General features: G+C 38.6%; 1 protein-coding gene across 5 annotated transcripts in view; it reads right to left on the reverse strand.

Annotated features, from left to right (window-relative positions):
• whrna (whirlin a) overlaps positions 1-26303 on the reverse strand; it is a 213493-nt gene that overhangs the window by 95561 nt on the left and 91629 nt on the right. For all 5 annotated transcript variants that reach the window (XM_047373386.1, XM_047373384.1, XM_047373388.1 and 2 more), the window contains exons 2-3: positions 13704-13922; positions 7409-7534 (exon numbers count right to left, since the gene is read on the reverse strand). In XM_047373386.1, the coding sequence (XP_047229342.1) occupies positions 7409-7534; positions 13704-13922 (345 nt within the window). The remainder of the gene's footprint in view (positions 1-7408; positions 7535-13703; positions 13923-26303) is intronic.

A 26303-nucleotide genomic window follows, 5' to 3' on the forward strand; every position in this document is an offset into this window, starting at 1 on the left:
AATCAGACTACTTTCATCGGATCAAATGGGAGGAAGACCATGCTGAATCCGCAGAGCGCGAATATCCAACATCCAACCTAAAACTAAGTTAATTGCGGACAGAAGTCGCAGTTTTGCACTTTAAAGTCCTTGTCCTCATTATTGCCATGACTGAGACAAAAACGTCCTCACAAAGCACAAAATTGTAACTTCTTTAAGCAAACTATGGAGCTTTACCAGTCCTGATTTAATATTAACAGCTCTTACACAACACCCCTGTAGCAATTCTGGTAACATTTTACATTGATGCAAAGTGAGTTCACGTGTGCATTCATTTTGATTATGTTCCTCTACCCAACAGCTCCAGCCAGAAGAAGCCATTTGGTTAATTCTCAACCATTTTAAAGGGAATTTATTGTCTTCATTACATGTGAAGGCTGAGTTATTATTTTGTATTGTCAAAGCCGAGATTATTAAATTATCCCTGAGTGTAAATGACGACCATATATGACACTATCATTCCAGATAGAGAAGTTCAAGTTAATTAATCAAATTAAAGTAGATACATGTAATTGTTAAAAGTTGCATTTATTTTCTATAACTTTAAGATTAAATCTGAAGGCGCCTCTGGTCCACTGTGTTTCTTTAGCAGTGAAGTAGATCTGTCACGGAGTGACATTTTTGGACTCTGTTTTTCTTTTCTCCCTCTTCTGCCTCCTAGTGTTTACTACTTAAGTTATTTTATGGTTGTTTTCTTATTACTTTGTATGGTTTATTATTATTATTATTATTGTAATTATTATAGTTCTTGGTCTTCCCTGGATTCTCTAGTTTTATTTCTCTTTAGTATCTTTGTGGTTAATTGTGTTTTATTTGTTCCTTTGCACTCTTCTTGTTTACTAGTATATTTTCTGTTTCCTTTCCAGTTAATTCAGTCAGTGTGGTTAGGTTTGTTTACTTTTGTATTCAGGTTTTATTTATGGCTTTTTTGTTTGTTCTCAGGTTGTTATTGTTGTTCCTTTGTTCCCTCTAGTTTCTCTGTTTACTTTAGTCATGATTATTCTAGTTTTCCTATTCCCCATTTGATTATTTATCTTTGTCTATAGGTTTGCTTGGTCTGTGTTTCTGTTTTCATTAGTTACTTTTCCCATCCTCAGCCTTTGTATTTGTCACACCTGTTCCCTGTTTTCTCTGATTACCTGCCCTTTGTTATCCCTCAGTATATTAGTTGGCTTTGTTGCTGGTTCCTTGTGTTCGTCACACCTTGTTCTCGTCCATGATTATGCTTTGTTTATTGCCACGCCTTGCCTTGGGAAACCTGCAGTGATTTTGCTACGTTTTTTGACTTTGTAAATAAATCTTTGAATTACAAAGATGATCCTGCCGAGCTCTTGTCTGCTCTTTGGTCCTATCCAAACCACACCGTGACAAGATTAGGGTTACATCCAATTCTGTAGCTGGATCCTCTTTCCAAAAATGACATTTCAGATTTATTAAACTACTCAAAGTGCAAAACAGAAAAAAAAACCTCAAAACTGCACAATACGAAATGTAATAAAGCAAAGACAGAGATTTTGGTCAATATCAAAACTGTAACAGCAGTCATTGGTACAGCTAACACACAGTTATTGCAGGTCCAGGTCCAATTATGCAGCCTTTCACCTCTGTCTGTGAGTCAGGCAGAAAGTGCATCAAGGTGAGTTTCCTGTTCACCCTTACAGTGACTTAAAATGCTTGCTGGTGTTGCTTTAGACAGGCGAAAATGCTTATTAACAAAAATGTTGGTCAGTATACCAATCTTCACCTCCAATATTTGTAATTAGGTTGCAAAACTCAACACCTTTTATTGTAGGGTTTATGTGTACACCCAACAGATAAGGTGGTCCTACCGAAAACATCTGTAGGTATTAAATTAAACCTTCAACAAGTGTGTGTGTGTATATATATATATATATATATAAAGTATAGATATATAATAAATATATATATATTATATATTTACAAATATATGTTGTTCACTGATCTCTCTGGCCTCATTTATGTCCTGTCTATTACAAAAGGTATAACCTTTTCCTCTTGTCTCCGATCAGATTAAAACCAGCCAGGCGGATGTCAACAAAAGGCCACTGAGAAAGGTTGACCTTTCTTTCCTCAAAAGTGCACAGTGGTTAGGAAATGGGATGCGTGTACAGACAAAAACAAAAGATACACCTCTGCAACAGCAGTGAGATGTGGTAACATTTACACATGTGAACCACCATCTCGGAGGCCTAGAGGCCGAGACCGGGACATGTTAGTGGTGTGATGTTTACAAACACCTGAAGGTGAGACAAGTCATCCATCATTGTCATACTAGATGAGAAGCAGTGAGAAGAGAAGCAGTGAGCTGGAGGAGAAGGAGCTGGAGCACCAGAGCAGTGGACAGTCATAAGGAAGCATCCTCTCTTAGCACCAACATCTTTAGTGTGTTGGAGTCCGCAGCCGCAGGATGTTTACAGCACACTGGATGCTGCTGCTTTCACACAACTCTCAATATCTCTACATCATTAATATCTTCTAGGCTTCTACTCCAGATTTTCATTTTCTAATACTGTTTTATAAAAGAGAAATAATAATGTCAGAAATTACTAGAATATTTTCCAGACAAGTTTACAGATAAATCAAGTGGAAATGATGAGTAATTAACAGACATAATGTAAATCCTCCAGGATCCTGTTCCTGTTAACATCGCTGCTGCCATCATGGCCTTAACATAACTAAAGGTCAGGAATGACAGACCTGCATTAACCACAGCATCTTGCAAAAGTATTGAACATTTCCACATTTTGCCAAAAAGTGGATTTTACTGGGATTAATGTGACAGACCAACACAAAGTAGTGCATAATTTTGAAGTGAAAGGGAAAAACACATTCTTAGAAGGCCTCGGAGGTTTGTTAGATCGTTGCAGTAGCAGTGATGTGGTGCGTCTTTGTGGTTGCGGGGGCGTGGTGGGGGAGGCCGGCCCCGAGTGCTTGCCGCTGGCCGGGGACCTCTTGCTGGGTGAGTTTGTTCCATCTTGGAGTGGGGTAGGGGGTTCCGTTGTGGGTGCGGTGGTCATTGGTGTCTGTACTGTTGTGCTTGTGGACGGGGGGCTGGGGTAGCGGTGCGCTATGTGGTGGGGGCAGGTGGTTGGAGCGGGGCAGCGTGTGGAGCTTACGCTGTGTGGGTGTCGCTTCGTTGGCTTTTCGGGGATGAAGCTCGCCTGTGGGGGTGTGCCCATGTGCTGTAGGGAGGGGATTCATGACGTTTGGGTTCAGGGGCATGTGTTCGATATCTGTGTACTAAATGGGGGTGGCCCTGTGGGGAAATTCATGTTGGGGTTAATTTGGAGTGGGGGGCTTATGGGGTTAAGATTGGAATTCATTGGGGGTTTCGGAACTATTTCATTTTGCGGCAGCTGGCGGGCTAGTTTGGACCATGTAGACCCCCCTTTTGTACATGGCCCCCTCTCTAGATGAGGATGGGGGTTGTTGGGTACTGGGGTTGGGGAAGGGGGTTGAGGTCCGGGCCAGGGTCGCTCGGGTTCAGGCACGAGCCCAGGTTCAGGTGCTGGGGCTTCAGTCTGCCTGTCTCCACCCCTGGAGGGAAGGGCACCACCTGGGTCCGGGGGCTGGTTTCCCCTATGGGGTATCAGCACCTGGACCTGGGAGTATAGTGTATGTATGGGGAGTGTGAGTGTACGACGTCTATTGTTGTTTGTCTTTACGTTGGGTGCATGGGTGTGAGTGTTTTTATGTGTACACATGAGGGTGTAAATGTATGATTGTGATTGTGTGTGCCTGTTTTTTGTGTCAGGTTGGGACTTGGGCTGCTCCCTCTCCTGGATCAGTTTCGGCCCCCCATCAAATATGGGACCTATTTCCTCCCTGCCACACTACCTGCCGGTGGTTGGTGCCTCTGTCCGCCGGTGTACTTGTGGTTCTCAGTGTCCGGGGCTGGGTGCTTTGGTGTGTGCAGGCTCAATCCCGGTGGCTGCTTGCCGGGGCCTGGACATCTAGGCTCTGTGGCTCCTCACACTCACTATTGCATATTTTTATGGAGAAACCTTGTATACACAAGCGTGCTCACACTCAGACCCACGGGTGTTTAGATACAGGTGTTAACAGATAAACAAATGTTCTATATTGAGCCACATTTACCACTAAATACATCTTGCATTTATAAGTTTCATTCATGAGACTGTCCTACAACAAGAGTCTCTTCAGTCAGAGGTTTCTTCAGATGTGCTGTAAGACGGAGCGCTACAGGAGATCCTTCCTGCCCACAGCCATCAGCATCTACAACGTCTCTTTGAGGAAACCTTCATAATATGAGCTATAACAACATTTAATTTCCCTTTGGGATTAATAAAGTATTTTTGAATTGAATTGAATTGAAGTACCGTGCACCTTTCGGTAAAAAAGCTGTTAATATGAAAGTTTCTGCAGGTGTAGAAGCAAGCAGGGTGTTATCTTGTAATCTCATGTTCTTTCTTTCCTTCATTCTTTTCTCCTTCTCTTCCCTTTTCCTTTTTGCCCCGCCTCTCTCTCTTTCGTGCTTCTTATTTTTCTCTTTTCGTTTCTGTCTCTGTGTCCTTAACAATTGAAATAATCCGAAAGCAGTTTCTAATAGTTTCTTTTATAAATATCAAGCACAGCTTTAAAGCGTTAGCTGTAATGCTCCACTTGTGAAAGTAAATCTGTTGGGCTTTTTCTTAGTACTCAGACATCAATTCTGACCGCTACTCTGCCAGACAGGACATGGTTAAAAAAATAAAAAGAACTAGCAGCATCATGGAGGCCAAGGAACACAGCAGGCAGGGTCAAGGGGTTAAAGTTGTGGTGAAGTTTAAGCAGGGTTAGGTTCTAACAGAAAATCTTTGAACAACTCACAGAGCTCTGTTCAATCCATCATCTGAACATGGAAAGAGGATGGACCATCTGCAAACCTACCAAGACATGGATGTCCACCTAAACTGACAGACTGCGCCAGGAGAGCATTAATATGAGAAGGTGCCAAAAGAACCATGGTTACTCTAGAGGAGCTGCAGAGATCAATAGCTCAGGGAACAAAATCTCTTGCCAGGACAAATGTTTGTGGTGTTCTCTACAAGCTCAAAAGCATGTATTGTGTTGCAGGGGAAGTAGGATTTCAAATAAGAAAATCAAATATAATTTTTTACAAAACATAGAGAAGAGTTGTTAATTAGAAAAATAGAATAAAAGTGTGCTGCATTCTTACCCATCTTTGACAGAAAATAAGAAAAACTGAACTTAAATACAGTAAAAATAAAATGTTAAATTTGTATGAAAATCTGTATAAATATTAAGAAAAAACCTATCAGGAGAGAAGGATAAACAAAATAAGTCAAATATTAATACAGTAAAAATAAAATGAAAATAAATGTAGAAGGTCTCAAAAATGTTTAAAATTTGAAAAAGTATAATATATATATATATATATTAAAATAAATCAAATTTATGTAAATAAAAAGAAAGCAAAAAATATATTAGTATGTACTTTCTGACCTGTCATCAGTAAGACTATATTCATATTAATTAGGGTACTACTATGAAAAATATGCCTGTAAAATCTAACACTGACTGAAATAACAGATTGAAATCAGTTTATACTATCGGCCTACTGATGTCAGCATAGTAGCAAAGCTAAAATAAGTTCAAATTACTGCCTGGGCCGTCCAATCGAACAATTAGTTCTGTGGTTCTTCAAGCAAACAAACTAACGAGAACAAATGTTCCTAAACTTATAATTCTAGGTGCAACTTTTTGCGACTTTGACTAAAATAAAAAGACCAGGCTAAATGAGAGCTGACATCTTTATCAGCTTTACTGTGTCACTGGTGCTTTATCTGCACAGTCTTTGGAGAATTCCCAGTTACCTTCATCACTGCAGTCTGTCTGCGTCATGTTGTTAACCCCGACAGTGTGGAAGGAAAGAGCTGCATCATGTGCCTTTTGATTTATTCCTAAACTTCTCAGCAGGATCTTCAACCTTTAACAGCCATGACAGTTTGAAAGTCTGAGCTTGCTCAGTCTTTCTGATTGTTCTGCAGAGCATCCCTGACTACCACAAGTATAAAACTGGACCTGCATGGGACAAACTAACTGGAAAACTTTGAATTTATAAATGAATTGAGTACTTGTGTAGATTGTTGCCAAATAACATTAAAAACCCATTGCTCTGGATCAGACTACTGTGTGTCTTTGCTGTTTTACCCTTCTTACTAAAATCTGCATACATTTCTGCTTCATTCAGAGGATGAAGAGTAACTCAGCGGTAGTGTTTACAAGTTCCCACCATCTGATGCAAAAAGAACTGCATTTAAGACAGTTTTTCATTGTCTATATGCAAGACACATTTTAAGCTAACAGATGATAGTCCCATGCAGGTTGTATGGGAACATAAAGAAAACAAGGTGACATGGACTAAAAGCTCTCCAGCAGCTGTTGTCATAAAGAAAACTCCTCAGCCAGCACAAAGACACCGTGTGGATGACAGATTTATATTTATATAAAGTACACGATCCACAGAACCAGCAAAGAGACAGAGAGGATCTCTGAGCGAGTCCTGCTGACACTTCCTGACCCGGCAGTAAATCACAGCAACCTGACCTGTGTAAAACAATCTGCTAAAGGGAAGCTTTCACAAAACGTTTTGGAGATTACGGCTGATCAAACAGTTCAAATGAGGTGTTTTATCCACTCATCAGCTTGAATGCGATTTTAACTTTAAGCTTGTAATGAACTGTTCTGTTTACAGGGTGGAATAATGACACAGCAAACCACTTAAATGATTTTGAAGAACAAATATTGGGCGAACAACTTTGTTTTAATTAATTTCCTGGCACAGACCCAGAAATGTTTAGCAGGGCTCAGGCTGGGCCTTTGGGAAGGTAATTCCAGAAGTCTGGACACCAGATTTATTTCTAAGTGAGCAAACAGGATGTGTAAGTTTTAAACTCTTCCTCACAGCACTGTTAGAAAATCTAAAACAGAACCACGCAGTGTCAGATCCAGTTTGTAGGCCTAATATGTCTCCCGAATACGTCTGCTGCTTTCTTTCTTCTGTTTCTAAAGGCACTTTGACCCTAAAACCCAAATATTCACACAATATTTGTTCCAGTGCTAACTCTGGTAAACAATCCAACCCCAAACGAGATTTACTGGACATTTCCCAACACACAGCCTTGGGGAGCTCCAAGAAAGATCATCAATCTTGTTTATTCATGCAGCAAAATCAAGGTGGTATTTCATTGAACGTGATTAGAAGAAAATTAATGTCAGTGCCTTATTCTTTAATCTTGATATGCTTTAAACAAGTCGTCGCAGTTTTGGTGACACATTTTATATATTTTTAAATTTTAGATAAAAATGATGCAAACAGGAATACCTTGAGTCCTCCGTACTCTGCTGCTGATCCCTTGTCCACTCCGGTGATGTAAATTCCCAGAGCGTATTCAGCTCCCCCCCTGATCATCAGACCCAGAGACCGTCCGTCATCCAGAACCAGGTTCACCTGTTTGTGACAGGCAGAACAACAGATAAAAACAGACTGAAGCACACGAGATGCTCCATAAACATCACAGGTTTGGAAAATGTGCTTCAGATTTATGACAATGACTATGGAGTCAGGCTCTTAATAAGACAGAAGAGACCGATAACACGTCCGTTTAATGAAACACTGTCAGAGGAAAAAGAGGAACAAACCTAAAACTAAGCCTGCAGCAATAAATCTATGTTACAAGTTTAAAAATGGGGCATAGGATCATTAGGTTCCCAACAGGGACATAAATATGTTAAACAGAAGAAACTTATAGATCCAAAAACTAGCTGTGTGTGGAAAATTAATTGAAGGATGTAAGAACATCTATAGATCACCTTCTCAGCATCCAGTAGCATGAACTCAGATAAAAAGCTGCTAAACCACCCAGCTTCTGAGACCCACAAACTGGACATCTATTTATTACCTTTAATACATTACTATGATCTATTTTGTAGGCATGACCATGATGGAGTTAAAAAAAATCATCAGAAAATGGTAAGGATCTAAAAATTTAGATTTTATTCTACAGTTGCAAACTGATTTCCCTTTTTTTTCAGGTGATGGTTGCTGAAATCAGGACATAATGCACATGAAAACAACTACAACAGTAAAATGACACTGGATGAAGACCCAGCTGTATCTGCTATAGTGAGGAGGATGAGAAGAGAGATACAAAATGACAATAATCCAAAAAAGTTCAGTCTTTTGACCAAGTATCCATAATAACCATTAGATGGTATCTGAATGCCTACTAGTTTTTGGATGGTATTTCAGGGAAAAAACTGTCTGTCCTACCATAACAAACATAAACATGTGGAGGTTTGCTCAACTCTGCAGGGACTTTTACTGGGACTGTGTGCTTTGGTCTTATAAGCTTTTCAGCAGCAACACTTTCAGGTGGGCCTGGCATGAAACCAAGACGTAGACTGTAGAAAGGCTCTTTGTGTCTACTGTTCACTACGGTGGGGAGTCTATGATGCTGTGGGCCTGTTTTGCTTCAAAACACCCTAGCAATGTTTTAGACTGCAGGGTTCTGAAATAGGAGAGTTGCACCAAACACAGCAGCAGGAGAGCCAATGATTGTAAAGGGCACTATGTTTCACTCCATCTGAGAGAGTAGGAGTACTTCAAAAAGGAACTAATGAGGAAGTAAATACTTGTTGAAAACTCATCATTTAGATAAAGGGGTGGAAGATAATTCAGGCCATCTCCAAGATTAATTAAGATGTCTACTTCAATACATATCTTTCTGCATGAATGGGACGGATATAATGATGCATCTAAGAAGCAAGGCTGAACTGACACATCTCACCAAGACCTTTAATAAGGAACTGGAATACTACATGACATATTAATCAGGAAATGACCTGGAACACGTTAACACCTCAAGCATTCTCTTCGACTGCTAAATTCTCCCTCTGTCAATCACTTTTCAATCTCGGAAATCCACTAAGAGAGAATAACAAAAGTTTTAGGAGCAAAGTCAACATTTAAAGTTGGTTACAGAAGCTATGCAGCAGAGAAATAGGGTTCCGGTGTGCTGAGGACGCTTTGGGATTCTCATTGCATAAACGGAAGACTAAAGCAAATAAAAAAAACAAACAAACATTCACTTTAACCATCTAATGAGCAAAACACATGGAGACAAACATGTGGAAACAGCTGTTTCTGTTATTGTCTGTGGTTGCCTGCCAGTGCTCCGTGGCACGCCGCCCAGAAACTCTTCAGGAAATTGTTTTATTTTCAAGCGTTGCCAAATAAGAAAAAAAAGACACCAACTCCACCAAAGCTGTCCTCTACTTTTCCAGCAGCTGTGTCTGAAGGAATATAAGAAAAACAGCCCGTTGCCTCCTGAAGAGATTGGACAAAAATGAGGATTTGTACGGATGGATATTAGATTCTTTCTTGGCTCTAGGATTGACTTAAGCTGACTGCTGGAGATATGCGCAGGAAGAAGCAGGTGTAGAACATGAAGGTATGGATAAAGCTTTGTGAACAAATAAAAAAATGGTATACCTTACGCCAGTGGTTCATCTTTTCCCACTGAGAGAGCTCCATAGGTGGAAATGTTCTACAAGGCCTCCCTGTCCATCAACATTCATTTTAGCAAAGAAAAAACGAAGAGATTCTAATCATTTTGCTTTTAATTTCCCGTGTTTTGTTACTTTCTCTATTTAGTTTTTTTTTTCATTAGAGAAGCACACATTTCCTTAAACAATAAAACCAAGCTGCTCAGTCAGTAATTATTGATGGAGGTAAAACATAATGTAGTATTTAATTTGAGCAAGAAACCATCTAAAGTTTATAAAAACGGTATTACGACCATACTGATTCAACGTTCAGTGCACTTCTTTGGTTGGAATATCTGGTTTCACTGAGCTGCTGGTGTCACTTCATCAGGATTTGGAGATTTTCTAATTTTCTGTCAGAGTTTAAAAAGGTCAATGTGGTGCGTAGAGCTGCACTCACAGCTGATCCATTAATTCCAGTACGAAATCGGTTATTTAACATTGTTAGTCTTTAAAGACCACACCTCTTGTTGTCCACAGAACACTACCGGCTTCCACTAAAGAACCGCATTAAGAAGTTGAATGGGATATTTTAGGACATCTGTTAGCAGGGATACTGGAAAAATAACACGGTTTGTGCGGTTAAACTGTGTCTATGTATCAAAAACTAAACAGGGGGAGGGTCACCCTTTAATTGGGCGAGACGTTCATAATGACGTGGCTCCGACTTGGCTCTGGGGTGGTGGAAAGCAACCGGTTCTTTTACAGAACCAGTTAGGAACTGGCTATAGCACCATCTATGGTTAAGAACTGGAACCATTTTAATAGAAATGTCCTACAAGAGCAAGCTAGCATCTGGGTGTAGGGAGTGATGATGATGATGATGATGTACGATTTCTGCTCGGAGGCAGTCTCAGGATTCAAAAACGTCAACATGATTTAGAAATAATTTCGGACAAGACGGGTTAGGAGGTTAGGTATAAAATTTAGGTTTGAAGCTTTTACTTGGCCAACAACAGGGTTGCTGAGTTTGTCTGGTGTTATGGATTGAAGGCAACGGTACAGAAACACTGCCGACAGATTTTATGTCTAGTGCTCTGGAGATGCCACCTCATACCTCCTGTCGTTCCACATTGCCAGCTCTATTTCTGAAAGCTCACAGCTGTGCAGGATATCAGTGTGTGTGCATGACCCTTACAGCCAGAGAGCAGACAATAGGTTCGTCATGCATGTTTGTGTTTGATTCAACTCTTATTTTAGTTTATTAAGGTTTAAAAGATTAAATCCTAAAACTTGATATCATGGAAGAGTTGAGCTACATATTTTGAACAACCCGTTACTGTTTCATACTTGATTTATTCAATACGTCAAGAGGCTTTATTTATACAGTCAGTCCCAGAGGCTAAAGAGCTTATGAAGGGTTCATTTTTCTTATAATAATAAAGCTAATGTATATTCTAACCCACTGGCTGAGAGTCAAGTAGCTATATTATGCTTTCTTTGTTTACTGCCTTTAGGTCTTCTTACATCTTTATGGTTTTATCTACAGCTTTCTGTTTTCCCCTTGAAGCTGTTTGGTTACTTAATGGAAAAATCATCTAATGTCAAAATTATTTGTATGACAAACTGTAAATTATAGGAGTATGGTTTATAAATTCACCCTTCAGCCTTTGAGATTTAATATATAAAATGAAGTTTTACTGGGATAAAAAAATAAATGAACTTTTTGGAAAATAAATAATAAGTTAGCACTTTTAAATATCTACATTTGGAGACCAAAGGCAGCCTTTTTAATTTTACAGTCTGGAGTGAGAGTGTTTCTTTCAGCAAACATTGTGCCGCTCTCTTGTTTTAATAACAACTGTCTGCGTTTTGGAGGCAAGAACGTCACCTCGGATCACCTTAGGGAAAATTACTGTGTTCAGGTTCTCTGACATTTATGCAGGACGCTGAGAAAAGTTTTAATTACCAGAGCCATCATTTTATTGGCTCCACACAGTGTCCCCTAGCATCGCCTGGTCTCACAAAATCAATTAATTGCTCCCACTTTGTGAATCTGAGTCTCACTGGTCTGGTACATTTGTAGGATGCATTTACAGAAAAATCTTTGGACAATATTAGTACCCCTGGAACTTTCTTATGTGTTGTAACATTATGAGCACAGACTTTAATGTATTTACTGGGATTTAATGTGGCTGAGCAACACAAGTAATTGAATAGCTGTGAAATTGAAGAAAAATGATAAATATGTCTTGTCTTGCTGAATTAATCAGTGATTACATCCATCCATCTTCCCATCAACTCTCACCAGCTTCTTTGCTCACGGCATAATTCTTCCACCACCATGTTTTACTATGTTATGTGCAGTGGTAGTTGTCCCCCCACACATAGGGGCAGATGCAGGTAGGTATTTCAAGGTGGTTCATGTGTGAAAACGTGAGTTTGCACATGCATCTAAATCTTGAACTAGACACAAAGGCAGATAGAGAAAGAAGTTTACCAAGGTGGTTCAGGCATCTGAAGATGCCAGTTGGAGGAGACCCCAGTGCAGAACCATAAGTTGTAGGAGAGACTAAATATCCTTTTCCAGCCTGGTAATGCCTTGTGACCCCCCAGAATAAGCAGAGGAACCCTTTTTCCCCAATGAGCTGACCTTAATAAGTGGAAGACAGATAGACGGACAGACAGCCATACCCAGCCCTTTAAGTGGAAAACCAGAAGATTAATGTAAAATAGACACTTTAACTATTACACTGGATTCTCAAAGTAATCTGTGTAGTAATAACTACAGTCAGTATTCAAAGACTTGGAGCCATCAAGATTAATGAGCAGCTCTCAGATGATGGAAAATTAAAATATCCAGAGTAATAAATCTTTTAAATCCTTTTGACAGCTCCTTTCCTGTAGGTCACAAGATGGTGACGAGGTGTGGTTTTTCTGAGATTCTTGGTGCAACTGTTTGTTTTTTCCTTTTTAATCTTCCGTTTTGTACCAATTTTATTTTACCCTGTCTAAAAATGTTATAACATACAATTGTATATATTGTATGTAAAATTTGGCAAAGAAAAGAGAATAGTTAGCAGCTGGTCGTAAACTCAAAAGAATGGACCATTTTCCGGCCAGTGAACCTGTGTACTAACAGGAATACTCTTCAGTGTGGAAGTTTTCACTGTGGGAAGAAGAGTCAAAGTTAGCTAGTTTCAATACAAGTGAGGGGTTTAAAAATGAAATCACAGGGAGCACAAAAGGTGTAAGAAGACATTCAAAAGCAGGCTGTTCACTGAGGCTGCGACATGAAGAGAGAGCAAGACTTTCGGCAGATAACAGGAAGGGTGAGCAAATTAGAGCAAACTGTATTATCTGTTTGAGCTTTGTACCACTGTCATGGAAAATGCTGGATTTGGACTTGTTGCTAACCTTTTCACATTCTCAAGGAATTTCACACAGAAATGTTGGTGCTACTAACGTTAACCACTATCATCCTAATTGCTAGTAATTGCTAGTATAACACGCTAAAGACAGCAGCCAGTTAAGGAGGTCCAAAAGTACAATTTCTTTCAATAAATAAGTCACTAAATGATTGCTAAATGTGTCTTTATCTAAAATTGAAAACATACAGTTGGTGTGCATAATTAGTCCCATGTTAGGATCTATATGATGAGCTTTAGTGATCATTTAAAATGTTCCATGCAAGTCTTTACCACAGAGAATATAAAATAAATATAAAAATAATTACATATATTTAAAGGTACATACTGCGGTCAAATTTGAATGGAGAAGCTTTTAATTATTTAATAGTATATTTAAAAAACCTTTAATTATGTTTTTTATTTATTTAGTAAATTTGTTAAAGCTTGTTTAAATGATATTTCTAAATATTTATTCATTAGATTAGTAAATATGTATTTTTCCATTTTACACAACTGATATTAATAATTGGTAGGAATAGCATTTATTACACAAACATTGTCCTAATTTAACCAACCTTTTGGGGGGTTTCTTAAATCTATTTAAGATAAATTTAAATTTTTAAATGTAAATAAACCAGGTTAGAGGGCCAATAAATCCTCAGTCGAAGGGTTTTGGTAAAAATGCTGCTGCAGAGCTCTTGGGTTTGTTTGGCATGGCTGTACCTTCTTTTCGTCGCCCTCCTGAAGGAGCTGCATGTTACTGCGTCGCTGGCTGTCGGTTCTTCTGAGCGTGGCGCTCCGATGCTCGGGCAGATCAGGAGGAGGGGACACGCTCCGACCCTGAGGATCCACCCAGGTATAGATGTGGTTGGTGACGTAGCCACCGGGGATCCGACCTACTGAACGCACTGAGAGACTCAGCTTCTTGCTGCCCTTCAGCACCTGAGGAGACAACAACAAAACAGCAAACAGACATTTTACAAACTCAAAGAGAAGAACTCATCCATCAATCCGCAGTTCAGATAGTTTAATATGATTTTATGGAGCTAAAACATTCAAACCACAGGCGTTGGCACAGACCATGGGATGCTTCTGCAGGGAACACTGAAGTGAAGCAGTAGGTGAAAATGTGAGATTATAGAGAAAAGAAACCAATTTTGCAAAGGTTCTCCTGCTCCCAGATGAAATGACCATATAGTAGCCTGCCCTCCATTTTTAAAGTATCTACAACCAATTGCTTTAAGCTGTGCCTCATTGCTCTCTGATAGCTTTTTGTATGTGCAATCCTGCTGGAGATCAGCGTGTCCCCATGTGGCTGTTACTAGCTTGGAGAAATTAAAGTGAACAAGGTTGAAGATCCAAATGATCAAGACTCGTTTGCAACAAACACGAGTCTCCAGTGTGAGAAAGGAGTGAAAAAGCTCTGTAATGTCAGGTGGTAGGGACTGTTCTGTGTTAACGTTTTAAACCGTCTCTCATTGATTTATCCATTCTTGTCATCTTTTCAGGTGGGACTGTTTAAGGAAAACTAGGAAAGTGGACAATCAGAAGACAAAATGTATTTAAACGAGGCTGATACGGTCCAAAATCAATATCGGACCTGATCCTGAGATAATTCTTAGATCAGAAATCAAGCTGTGGCCACCAATCCATCCTTGAATCCAGAATGTGTGGTCCGGTGTTACTGCAGGTCGAATGTTCATGATTATACTCTGGAAATTTAAGCTGCCAGACAAACATGTTTCACAGCTATATAAATATGCTGTGTAATCCCAACAGTATCCACATCGGCAGGTTTTCAGATTCTGTTTTAAACTTGCAGGTGGGGCCTGTTACAGAAACCCACAGTCAACGCTGCTACTTTAAATCAGCTTTTTCAGAGATGTTTTCCCCTGATCAAACACTGAAAAAATACAATAAAAAAAGATGCAAGCTGTCAATTTTAAGCTGCTGGATCAGAACCTGTTTGTAAGTTGAGCTTCAAAATGCAAGAGGAAGAAACAGGACAAAGAAACAAAACAAATAAGCTGGGCAAAATACTGGACACTGCATTTAAACTGAAACAGGTTGCTCATCAGCTGAGCAAAAGTTTAAGCACACTAACTGAAAACTAAACTGAGCTAAAAGGGCTGAAAATGTGTTTGTTTTCCTCTTTATGGTTATCGGGTAGCAGTTGGCGTCAGAAAGGGACTTAATGTGGGTCAGAAATCTTCCAGCCCATTAGGTCCTCCGACTCAGTGCAGATAATTTTGAGTCAACCGTTGGACTTTTTGTCCCATAAGTCTCAGTATTTCAGGAAATTTAAAAGGCCTGCAGCAACAGCCTGTTACAAAAACGCTTGCTTGTGCGTCTCAACAATCCTGCCATGTTTCTTCCCTTTGCCATTTTGGGGCGTGACAGAACAACAGAAAGTAACATAAAAGCCAGATTTATGCACAGATTCTAACTTTTTTAAACTAATTTTAAAACGTTTGATCAACCGATGAACAGCCTGTTTCAGTTTAAATGCAGTTTTCAATTATTTTCCAACTAGCTGTTTAATTTCTTGCTGCTGTTTCTTCTTTTTGTATTTTGAAGCTCTGATTGAAACCTGGTTATGGAACTGGGCTGAAAATGGGAAAAAGTCTACTCCAGTAAAAAAAACTCTAAGAGACTTTCATAAAACTCCAGAGAAATCAGGATGGTTTAAGACTTTTACACAGTATTGTGTAAAAGTATAGTGACTATTAATCCCACATTTTTAAACTGTCAGCATATGTAAAGAAATTTCCTGAAAAGTATCAGGGTTAACATAGTATTTGGTCAAGTAGCTAAAGGCGGTCCAATAAGAAGCTAATGATTACTTTGCAGAAGCAGCTGATTTATCCACTTTTCCCGCCTACGGTTTCTAACAACTCCTATTTAATCTTATTTTACGTGGAAAAAAATCCTGAATCTTCAGGCATCCAAGGCAAACACCTCCTTGCATTAATCATATTTTTTATCCGTCTTCCTTCACTTCTTGTGAAGAAAAAAGCTAAATGCTTCTGTTGAAATCTTTATCGACATTTCTTCTGTGGAACAATTGAAATTATTCCTTCTCAGTAAATGAGCGCAGAGAGACAGTCAATCCCTCCGAGCACGGCGACCCAGATGGATCAATTTTACAATCTGGGTTTGTGTTTGGGAGATAATAACTTTAGTTCTGAGGCAACAAAACCCAGTCAGCTCGAAACAAAATCCCAAATTGTCCCAAAATGCTTATCAGGAGACTCTAATCCCCTCATCTACCTCCTCATCCTCTGTTCATGCGTAAAGGTTGATACAAAACAGCGGAGCAGCTCGGCTTTATTACACACACTAATAGAGAAAAGCACCTATACTTTGAGCTGTTGTTAATATTTTAACTGTCTATAATATCTTGCAAAATGCTTTGAAACACACACTTCTACACAACAAATTCATCAGTGTTAAAATGCTGGTGTTAGGCTTTTTCAGCGTGAAGTGTTGATGTATTGGTGTTGATTTTGGTAGTATCAAATCTCCACTAATGAAACATAAGAGTGTTGGTGTCAAATCACGGAGTTGACGGTATTTAACACTAATGAGTGACACTTTGAACATCCGGGTAATTGGACAGGTACCCCCCGTGAAAGAATTTGTCAGCAGCCATTTTCTCACACTCACATGGCGCATGAGAAGGAGAGACTGGTGAGTAAAATTTCACAAATTAGTCATCGTGCCATTGCTACTTTTATTAAAATGTGTTTACGCTGACTCGTTGTTTCTAAATTTGGGGACAGATTAAAATTTATTGGCATTTATAACAAGTTTTTGTCGCCGTTTTTTGCTAACTTCAAGCAGACCTGCCCGAACGTTAGCGTTTATTTCATGTCATGTTAAGACATCGTGGGTTAACGTTAAACTACATTCCTCTCTAAAATATAGTTTTGAACAATTTAGGTTAAGTAGCCAATTCATTTTAATGTTTTTTCTAAACGTCCTCGGTCGTGTAGCAGGTGTTAGGGTTAGGGGTTTGGGTTAGGGTGAGGTGTTAGGGTTAATATTTAACACTTTAAGAGTTTATTAGACAACACTGTCACAGTGTTAATAATTTTAAGTCATCCTGTAGTGTTAATATTTAACACTGTAAGAGTTTGTTAAGCAACACCGCCTAGTGTTAATAATTTTAACTAAATAAAAAATTTTAATTTAACACTTTGCCAGTGGTTCCCATATAAACCCTGGGAAAGTGTTCATTTTAACTCTGAGGGTGTTAAATTTGCGATTTCAGATTTTCTGTGTATGTGATAGACCAACATCTATCACATAGAACAGAAAATTATACATATTTTTTCAAAAATGTCTACAAATGAAAATCTTAAAAGTGTCTCAGATGAGACTTAAGCAGATGTCACACTGTTTTCTATCATGCATGTATGCTGGAGTTTTAAAAAAATATGCACTATGTGTTTCTGAAAGGAGGACAACAGGAGCAGCATCACCATGGTTACGGTAACGTACAGTTTGGTCGCCCGACAGAACGAGCCACTCCCCACAGCTAAGGAGGTTAGCTGTAGCTAACTGTTTGTTGACTGTGGACGTTTCTTCAAACTTTGTCGTCGCCCAGACACTTTTCCTCACCACGGTTCATGAGGTTAGGTCTTGGCCAGAGAGTGATAGAAGTGATTTAGAATGAAATGATCTAAAAATTTTTCATTTTATGAAGTTTGGTTTTGTTTGTGTTGAACTCAGCTATCTTGGTGCTAAAAGGCTATCTGCTCAGCACGTGCTCCTTTTGTGTTCTTTGTTTGTGTGTTTACAAAGTCAAGAAAACTTTATTTAAAGGGTGATTTTAAACACAGAAGATTGATCATAACGCGCCGTCCGCTATTATGCATCTTAACCCTTTTATTAACGGTATTTTAAAGGTGTGTGTTTGTTTCTGTTGCTAAGCTAGCAGCTTCTTTTGTTAGCTTCAACTGCTAACAGCTAAGAACACGTGCTCGTAGAGTTGCCAACCGTCCCTTGAAAAACGGAATCGTCCCATATTTAGAATAAAAAGTTCGCATCCCGTATTGAGCTGAAACGGGACGCACGTAGTCCCGTATTATTAGGTGGATCAAAAATCTTCACTAAAATGTCAATAGAATTAATAAATGATGGTGTGCTTTATATTTAACATTAAATTCATTACCAGCCATATCCTGCTCTGTGACCAATGAGCTGACAGAATATTTCGGCTCATCTCATTGGCCAGCAGGTACCGTTGCTAAGGATAGATACAGACGTCGATTCGCGTCTCCTTGCCGCTTACGCGACAAAAAAGGCGCGTGCTGGTTCAGCGCTCGTAACCAGCGCTCCGTGCTTCCGCCGCAGGAGATCTACGGACACCGTGAAAGCTGGATGGATGGATGAGCTTTATGAGGAATGTGTTCCTGCAAACTGCCTACTAGAGTGCCTCACTACAGTCTCTCGGGAAAAGGCGAAGTGGCAGTCCAGTGGAACAGCAGAAAGGTGGATGCAAGTTCTTCAGGCAGCTGACATCCCCAACATCCAGGCTATTGTACCCTTTGTCCTCAGCATCCCTTCTTCTAGTGGGTTTGTGGAAAATATTTTCTCCATCATGAAAAATAAGTGGACAGATGTGAGGAACAAATGTTCTACAGAATTAATGAGAAGTGAGCTAATTGTCAGTCTAATTAATGAAATGTCCTGCTCAGAGTTTTGCTCGGTGGTCCTGAAAAGCAAACAACTCCTTGCAGCAGCAAGAGCTCAAATGAAATATAAATGGAAAAAAATAGGTTGTTTCCACATAATTCAGCACTGCAGTTTTTAGTTCACTAGTTCAATATTTTTTTCACCACAACTGTACAGTCATGGCCTTTAAGGCACAAGTGTTTATGTTTACATCTTTTCTACAGACTTTTTGTTTGCACTAAATGCACTATTACGAAAATGTTTTGCATTATACTGTTATGCTTTCTTATATTGTTTTAAGTTAAGCAGGACGGAGGTCTTTTCAATAGTGGTTTATTTATTTCAGAAGGATATTTGTTTTTGTCTAGGGATTTTATTTTGCAAAAAGAATAAATTATTTTATAAATTGCTGAATAATAGTTTTTCCATGGATATTTGTATCAGTCAAAACATGCATCGAATTAAACTTGGATTCGAGTCCAATGTTTCCAAAGTAATTTCACACAAAGAAAAAGGGTGAAAAAAAATCACCAGGCCGGTAGATGTGCAGACAGTGGGGTTGGGCGGTCCTACCAGGAGGTGTCCCTTATTTATTTATCAAGGAGTTGGCAACCCTACGTGCTTGCTGCCAAATAATATTTACCCAGAAAGGTTGTTAGTTTTCAATCCAGTAAATAATAGTTAACTAAACATTATTTTACTAAACTTGATAACTAAGTAAACACCATTAAGCTCCAATTTCTCCAGAAAGATTTGGCTCTTTTCCAAAATATTTCCTTAAATATTTTACCATTTACTTAGTAATATTTCTTTAAATATGATTTTAATAAATAAAGGCAGCTAATGAGACACCGTTGAGAAATTATTCATCCAGAAGGTTGGTTTTATTCAGCAGATCATTCTTTAAAACATTATTTTATTAAAATAATATTTTATCTAATCTTGCATTGTGAATGGTTGTCTAGATGTTTGCTGATTATTGCCTAAGTTGGTTCCAAGACTAATTTAACTTCATTTCCGGATTCTTCAAGATAATCCTTGGTTCTCAAACATAAACATTACATGGTAATGTTGCATCACTCTTTTGATCATCGTTTTCAATCATCTTTAATCAACTTGTTTATATTGTACATAGTCCATTAGTCTTCATTATTCTTTAATTCTGCTTGGTAGTTTAGTTGGATTATTTTAGCAAAGTAAAGAGTTTGTTGATTGAAATATGTTTGACTTTGAGTTGACTTATTTTTGTTAATAAATTCTTGTATTTTAAGAAATTGTGTGAATTCATTCCATGTATGTGCAGAGTTTATGCTGTTCAATAATGTCAGAGCTTGGCTCATCCCTTTTGATTTTTTCCTATTACCACTGCCTTACTAGGCTGGTATTCACAGGACAACCCTTAACAGACCAAAATATTATTTGATAAAATATTAAAGTATTAATATTAAATATTAATTAATATATTCAGATTCATAGTCACAACACCAACATAGAGACAAGAGAGAGAGAGCCACAAGGTGATTTGAAAACTTATGTGCAGATGCTCCTCTGCAAACAGAAAGCTGATTGTATGCAGAGTTTATGGGAAGATGAACGTTGCTAAATACAGGACGATCCTGGAAAAAAACTGTTGAAGCCGATAAAGTCTGGAGAATGGGGTGGAGGTTTGCCTTCCAGCAAGTCAACAGCCTCAAACATACAGCTAGAGAAACAAGAGGATCAATTAGATCAAACTGAGAATCTGTGGCAAGAAAACTTTATGTTGGACACCCTCCATCAGATCTGACTGAGCTTGAGCTATTTTCCAAAAATCAGGCAAAAGTATCAGTCCCTAGATGGATGAAGAGGCTTTCAGACTAAAAGCTGCACGAGTGCCGCTGTGCTGTAAAACCATTTGTATTGCATGACTAAAATAAAAGTGGAGCACCTTGGAGTGGAGGCGGCTACAGTCTGGCAAAGTCTGCTTCCCGCTGAATTTTCTTGAACTTGCTACTGTCCGCTATGACGCAAACTTGTGCAGACAGTAGATATAAGATATCTATTTAAAGTGCTCCCATCCGAGCAGCCAAATGTGCAAAACTAGTAGAGACATACCCAAACATACCTGCAGCTGTGATTAATGAAAGTATGGACTCAGAGGGACTGAATACAAATGCACATCAAATCTTTCAGATTTAGATTTGCAAAAAATATTGAAAACCATTTTTCTTCCACTTCCCAATTATGCACTCCTTGTGTTGATCTATCACATAAAATCTGAAGTAAATATATTCAGAAAAAAATTTGAAAACTTTTGCAAGGAGTTGCATCGACACTGTTGAACACATGGCTTTGTCACATCCCTCTGAGCTGACGTAGTTCATTAGGTGTTGAAATCAGGATGACACAGTTAGCAGGTTGTTTATACAGTACTGCACATTTTGCATAACAGGAAACTGGGATGATGGGGTGGAAAAAATACCTTTGGTATTTGAAATAAAAGTTGTGAAGCAACAGTTTTCTGTGCAATATGTAGGACGTACAGCATGTTATTGTGGAACTGGAACACATCTTCAGAGCTGGGTTTTGTAGAAGCTGATATACATTTTCATGGTAAAACAACAATATCTCTGTGGAGAAACCTTTGAAATAAATGAACAGAAACCGTATTGGATTTATTTCTTCTTTACAAGTGGAGGTGCTGAAATTTCCAGTGTCTGAGTTGTATTTGCATTGATGATTTTAGTGATGCAATGACAGGACATAGGAGGAAAACATGTAAGGAACGCTACGGCCAGCTAAAGAACAATAAAAAAAGGAATGGCTTCATCAGGTTGGTGAAAAACAGCAAAGAGGAATCAAAAGCAAAAATCTGCTTCAAATTTCTGCTTGTGCTATATTTCTGGCCGAGAGCAATACAGCGTAAGACTACAGAGCTCAACACACTATGATTTAAGAGTTTATAACAGAAACGTGAAAAAACAGAACATTTTAGATACTGGTATCACTGGTAAAGATGAGCTTAAAATCTTGAAATTATTTAAATGTTCATTAAATAAAAATCTATCTTTTAATTTGTGTACATTTATTCAGTGGGGAATTAATTTCCACATCAGGAACAGCAAGTCCATCTATGAATGACTCAAAAAGAAATAGAATGACGGATTTGGAGCGGCCTAGTGAAAGTCCAGACCCAAACCAGATTGAGATGCAATGAAAGGACCTTAAACATGTCATTAATGCATTAAAAACCTCTAATGTAGCTGAATTAAAATAATTCTGCAAAGAAAACAGGGCAATGTTTTTCTGCAGCAACGTAAAAGACAAATGCTTGATGCCAAAACAAGTGATTAGATTTAGGGGCGGTTAATTTTTTCCCATTGGGACAGGTTGGTCTGGAGCTTTTTAATTTAAAACTGCATTTTGTGTTTACTCATGTTATCTCTCTAAAATTAGTTTGATGATCTGAAACATGTAGATGTGACTAAAATGCCAAAACAGGAGAAATCCATAAGAAGACAAACACTTTTTTATCTCCGGTGTTGTGACCTACAGCCATGGATTTCAACATTAAACTCCGGTACGAACATTTCTGGAACTTTCAAAATAAATGACATTTAACTGACTTCCAGCACAACTCCGAAGGGGGAAGGGGGGGTAGTAGAGGACTTCCCATGATGCCACTGCCCGCATAAGACCCCCACCTTTCCACAAGTCTTTCTCTTTCACACCGATGACCATCGGGATAGGAGGGAAACAAAGTGCGCTGATGTCTCTTTACTGGCAAAAAGACATAAATTCAACTGGATCCAAGGATATCATCGATCATATGCAAAGTTAAGTAGAATGAAATACTGTCTGTGTATCCGGTATTTTCATTCATGAACGGGGAAATTAAGGTGTAAGAGTTGCTTACATTTTCTCTTCGAAGCCCCTGCAGAAGCTAAACTGTGTCGCAGAGAAATCCCAGTAGAGAAGCTGTTTCTACAAGCCGAGTCTGAAAGAAGGACAACGGCCTGCATCACCGTGTTTACGGTGACGGAACAGCTGGTTGACGGACAGAACGAGCCGTCTTTCAAGCTACAGCTCCGGAGGTCAGGTAACCCTTTTGTTCAGAGCGAACACACTAGAGGCTGACATTTTTTCGGGAGTCCCACGGGTCACGGGATTCCCACGGGAATCCCGCGGGACGGGAGACAGCATCAGTAAAGATCACGTGATTGGGACGGTACAGGATAAAAAATGAACTGGAGCAGACGGGAGCGGGAGCTAACTAATAGGAGGGAAAATAAACTAGGATCAATTGTCTTTGGAAATGTAAAACTCAGACTTTGTTATAAACTTTAAGAAAAAAAAACTTGAATCGACGCCGCCATTGTGTAGTTTTTTTCCAAGAAGCCTATACTATAATGTGAGTCAAACGAACTACACGACCCACAAGCCAACAGTGTTTCTGATCGATGTTTTCCACCTGCGTTCAGGATGGAGGGAACAAACGCAGGTGTAGAACTGGACGTGGTAAAATTGGATTTGTAACGTGAAGTCAGAAGTAAAGACTTATCTATTAAACTCATAGAGCTGACAGGAAAGTCACAAATATGACCGAACTTCAGGAGAGTTGAATGTAGCGGTGTTAACACGCAGTCTGCTGCTTGTAAAACGTGTTTAGTCGTAATCAAGTTCACCAGTGATTAAGGCACACTTGTGCTGCATGTGCACTAAAGATTTAAGAGGTAAGGTACGGAAGCCCGTGAGGGGACATGGGGAAATGTATTTATTTTGCGTCCCCACGCAATACTTTTGCGTTCGGCATTTTGGAACAACAGCACAGATGACAAACTGCTCATAAAACAAACAGCACTGATATGACATTAATATGGTTTATTTGTCATATGCAGGTTAACACGCAGTCAACAATGCGAAATGCTTAGGATAAGAAGAACCGTTCAAATCACGATAAAAACAAAAACACTAATGGTGTACAAAAAAAAAGTACCCATCATGCAGCAGTAGTAAGCAAACAAAATGTCACAGATTTGGTTTCGTGCTGTATTATTGTTCAGTAGTTTGTTTAGTCTGATTTGAAGATAATTTTATTTAAGGCTGATTTCAAAATAAAACTCAAAACGGGTGTAGTGTTTGTTTCATTTTTGCAGTTATCTGGTTTGGAAACTATCCCACAAAGTATTGCAAAATAACTCAAAGACTATTGCGTGAGAACGCAAAAAGAGAAAAAATTCCCCTTGTCCCCTTGCGGACCTCGTTGAAAGGCTTCATCAAGAGAAGATATTAAATAAATATGTTGTGAAATAGAAAAACATTGAATGTACCATTAAATGTACAATTTATTTAATACATCATTAAATATTAAGTGTACCACTAATTACGTCATGTCGTCTTTAAAATTATACGTAATTATTCAGTGGTACATTTAATTGCATAATAGTCCATTTCATGATATAATGGTACATTTATTGTTTCTAATGATTTATTAAATAAATAAATGGTACCTTTTTAATTTAATGGCACATTTAATGTTACATTTCTTTCATGTTACATTTACTTCACTTATGGGACATTCACAACATTTATTTATTTAATGATGATTTTATTGTATTAATTTTGTCCAGTTTGACCCTCCATTCTTGATGCCTGTATAGGAGGTCATGTCAGAATTTGAATCAGGTGTTCTGGAGCAGAAACACATCTAAAACTTGCAGAGAAGGGGTCCTTGAGGACCAGGGCTGTGAACCATTGAGGTACAGTTTCTAAATTATGAAGGTTTTGCCTTTTTGTCATTTTGTTCACCAAGTACAGTTCTCTTACTAGGTGCATTTTTCTTTTGTTTCAGCAACTTGAAACATAAAAGTAATGTCATTGTTCAAAGGAAACAATCACTTAATAAATAAGTAAAATACAACTATGTACATTTTGTTTATTCAGCTAAGATAGGCATGGTCTGTTTCCTTGTTTGATATTTTATTATTTCTTCATTATTATTCTTTTTACTTTAACTGGCCTTTACTACAGCTAAAAACAGGTCCTTCAAAGAAATTGCCAAAAGACTAAATGAAGAAAACAAAAATGGGAGTGGCACAGGAGTGGGAGTCGTTCTGAATGGGAGCGGGATGGGAGTGGGAGTCAATTTACCAGGAGTGGGACGGGACAGGATTTTTTTCGTTATGATGCTAAGCTATCCGCTTCTTTGTTAGCTCAACGGCTAACCGGCAGAGAACAAAATACTCCTTTAATAATATTTCTTCAAATATTATTTCAATAAATAAAGGCAGCTAATTAGACACCGTTGAGAAATTATTCATCCAGAAGGTTGGTTTTATTTAGCAGATCATTATTTAAAACATTATTTTATTAAAATAATATTTTATCTGATCTTGCATTGTGAAGGGTTGTCTAAACGTTGCTGATTATTGCCTAAGTTGGTTCCAAGACTAACTTAACTTCACTTCCAGATTCTTCAAGATAATCTTTGGTTCTCAAACATAAACATTGCATGGTAATGTTGCATCACTCTTTTGGTCATGATTTCTAATCATCTTTAATCAATTTGTTTATATTGTACATGGCCCATTAGTCTTCCTTATTCTTTAATTCTGCTTGGTAGTTTAGTTGGATTGTTTTAGCAAAGTAAAGAGTTTGTTGATTGAAATATGTTTGACTTTGAGTTGACTTATTTTTGTTAATAAATTCTTGTATTTTAAGAAATTGTGTGAATTCATTCCATATATGTGCAGAGTTTATGCTGTTCAATAATGTCAGAGCTCGTCTCACCCTTTTGATTTTGTCCTAATACCATCGCCTTACTGGGCTGGTATTCACAGGACAACCCTTAACACACCCAAATATTATTTGATAAAATATTAAAATATTAATATTATTAAATAATATTCTCAGATTCATAATTACAACACCGGCAAAAAGAGCATGGTGGTGGGCAACTGTATGGCATCGGGGAGGAAGTGCTGTAGGGTACAGGAGGCAGCTGAGGAAGGCTGTTCTGACCCGTAAATGAGAAAGTAGTAATCAGCGGAGCGGCAGAGCCATGGTGGTCCTAATGCCTCACTCCTGGATAAAAAGTGCTGATTGTGATCCTGGGCTGATGAAGCTCTCTGCTCTGTCCTGAGAGCAGGACAGAAAAAAAACCACTGTGAGGTAAATAATGGAATACATTACAGAGCAAAATGGGAAACAGCATCAGCAGGTAAAACTCCTTAAAAAAAATACATCGGAAAATACCACCCAGCCTCATAAGATGTCAGGAAACCTATTCTGGGATAATTTCAAACCCACTTTTAGCCCCGACCAGAATTAAATCAATGTCCTTCTCAAGAGCATGTTCTCCCTGCTGATTAGATGAGGTTTTAGTTTGAATGTATGCAGTTATATGGCTGAAAGAAAACATGACGCTGTTAAAAGCGTTTCTTCTGTCTTCTCCTACCAGAACCTATGATTTGGAACCTCTCCAAATACTTGTTCATGCTAATTTCACAAATTCACTCAAGCACATAAAACTGTGCAATCTCAGCACCCGGTGTGTCACAGAAACACAAACTGTATGACAGATATCTGCAGACAGTACAGGTACAAGACACCAAAGCAGCAGACAGGTGAATTGCCTTTAACCATGGTTATTTACTGCTGTCAGGT

This window comes from Girardinichthys multiradiatus, chromosome 8 (genome assembly GCF_021462225.1).
Source record: "Girardinichthys multiradiatus isolate DD_20200921_A chromosome 8, DD_fGirMul_XY1, whole genome shotgun sequence".
NCBI classification, from domain to species: Eukaryota; Metazoa; Chordata; class Actinopteri; order Cyprinodontiformes; family Goodeidae; genus Girardinichthys; species Girardinichthys multiradiatus.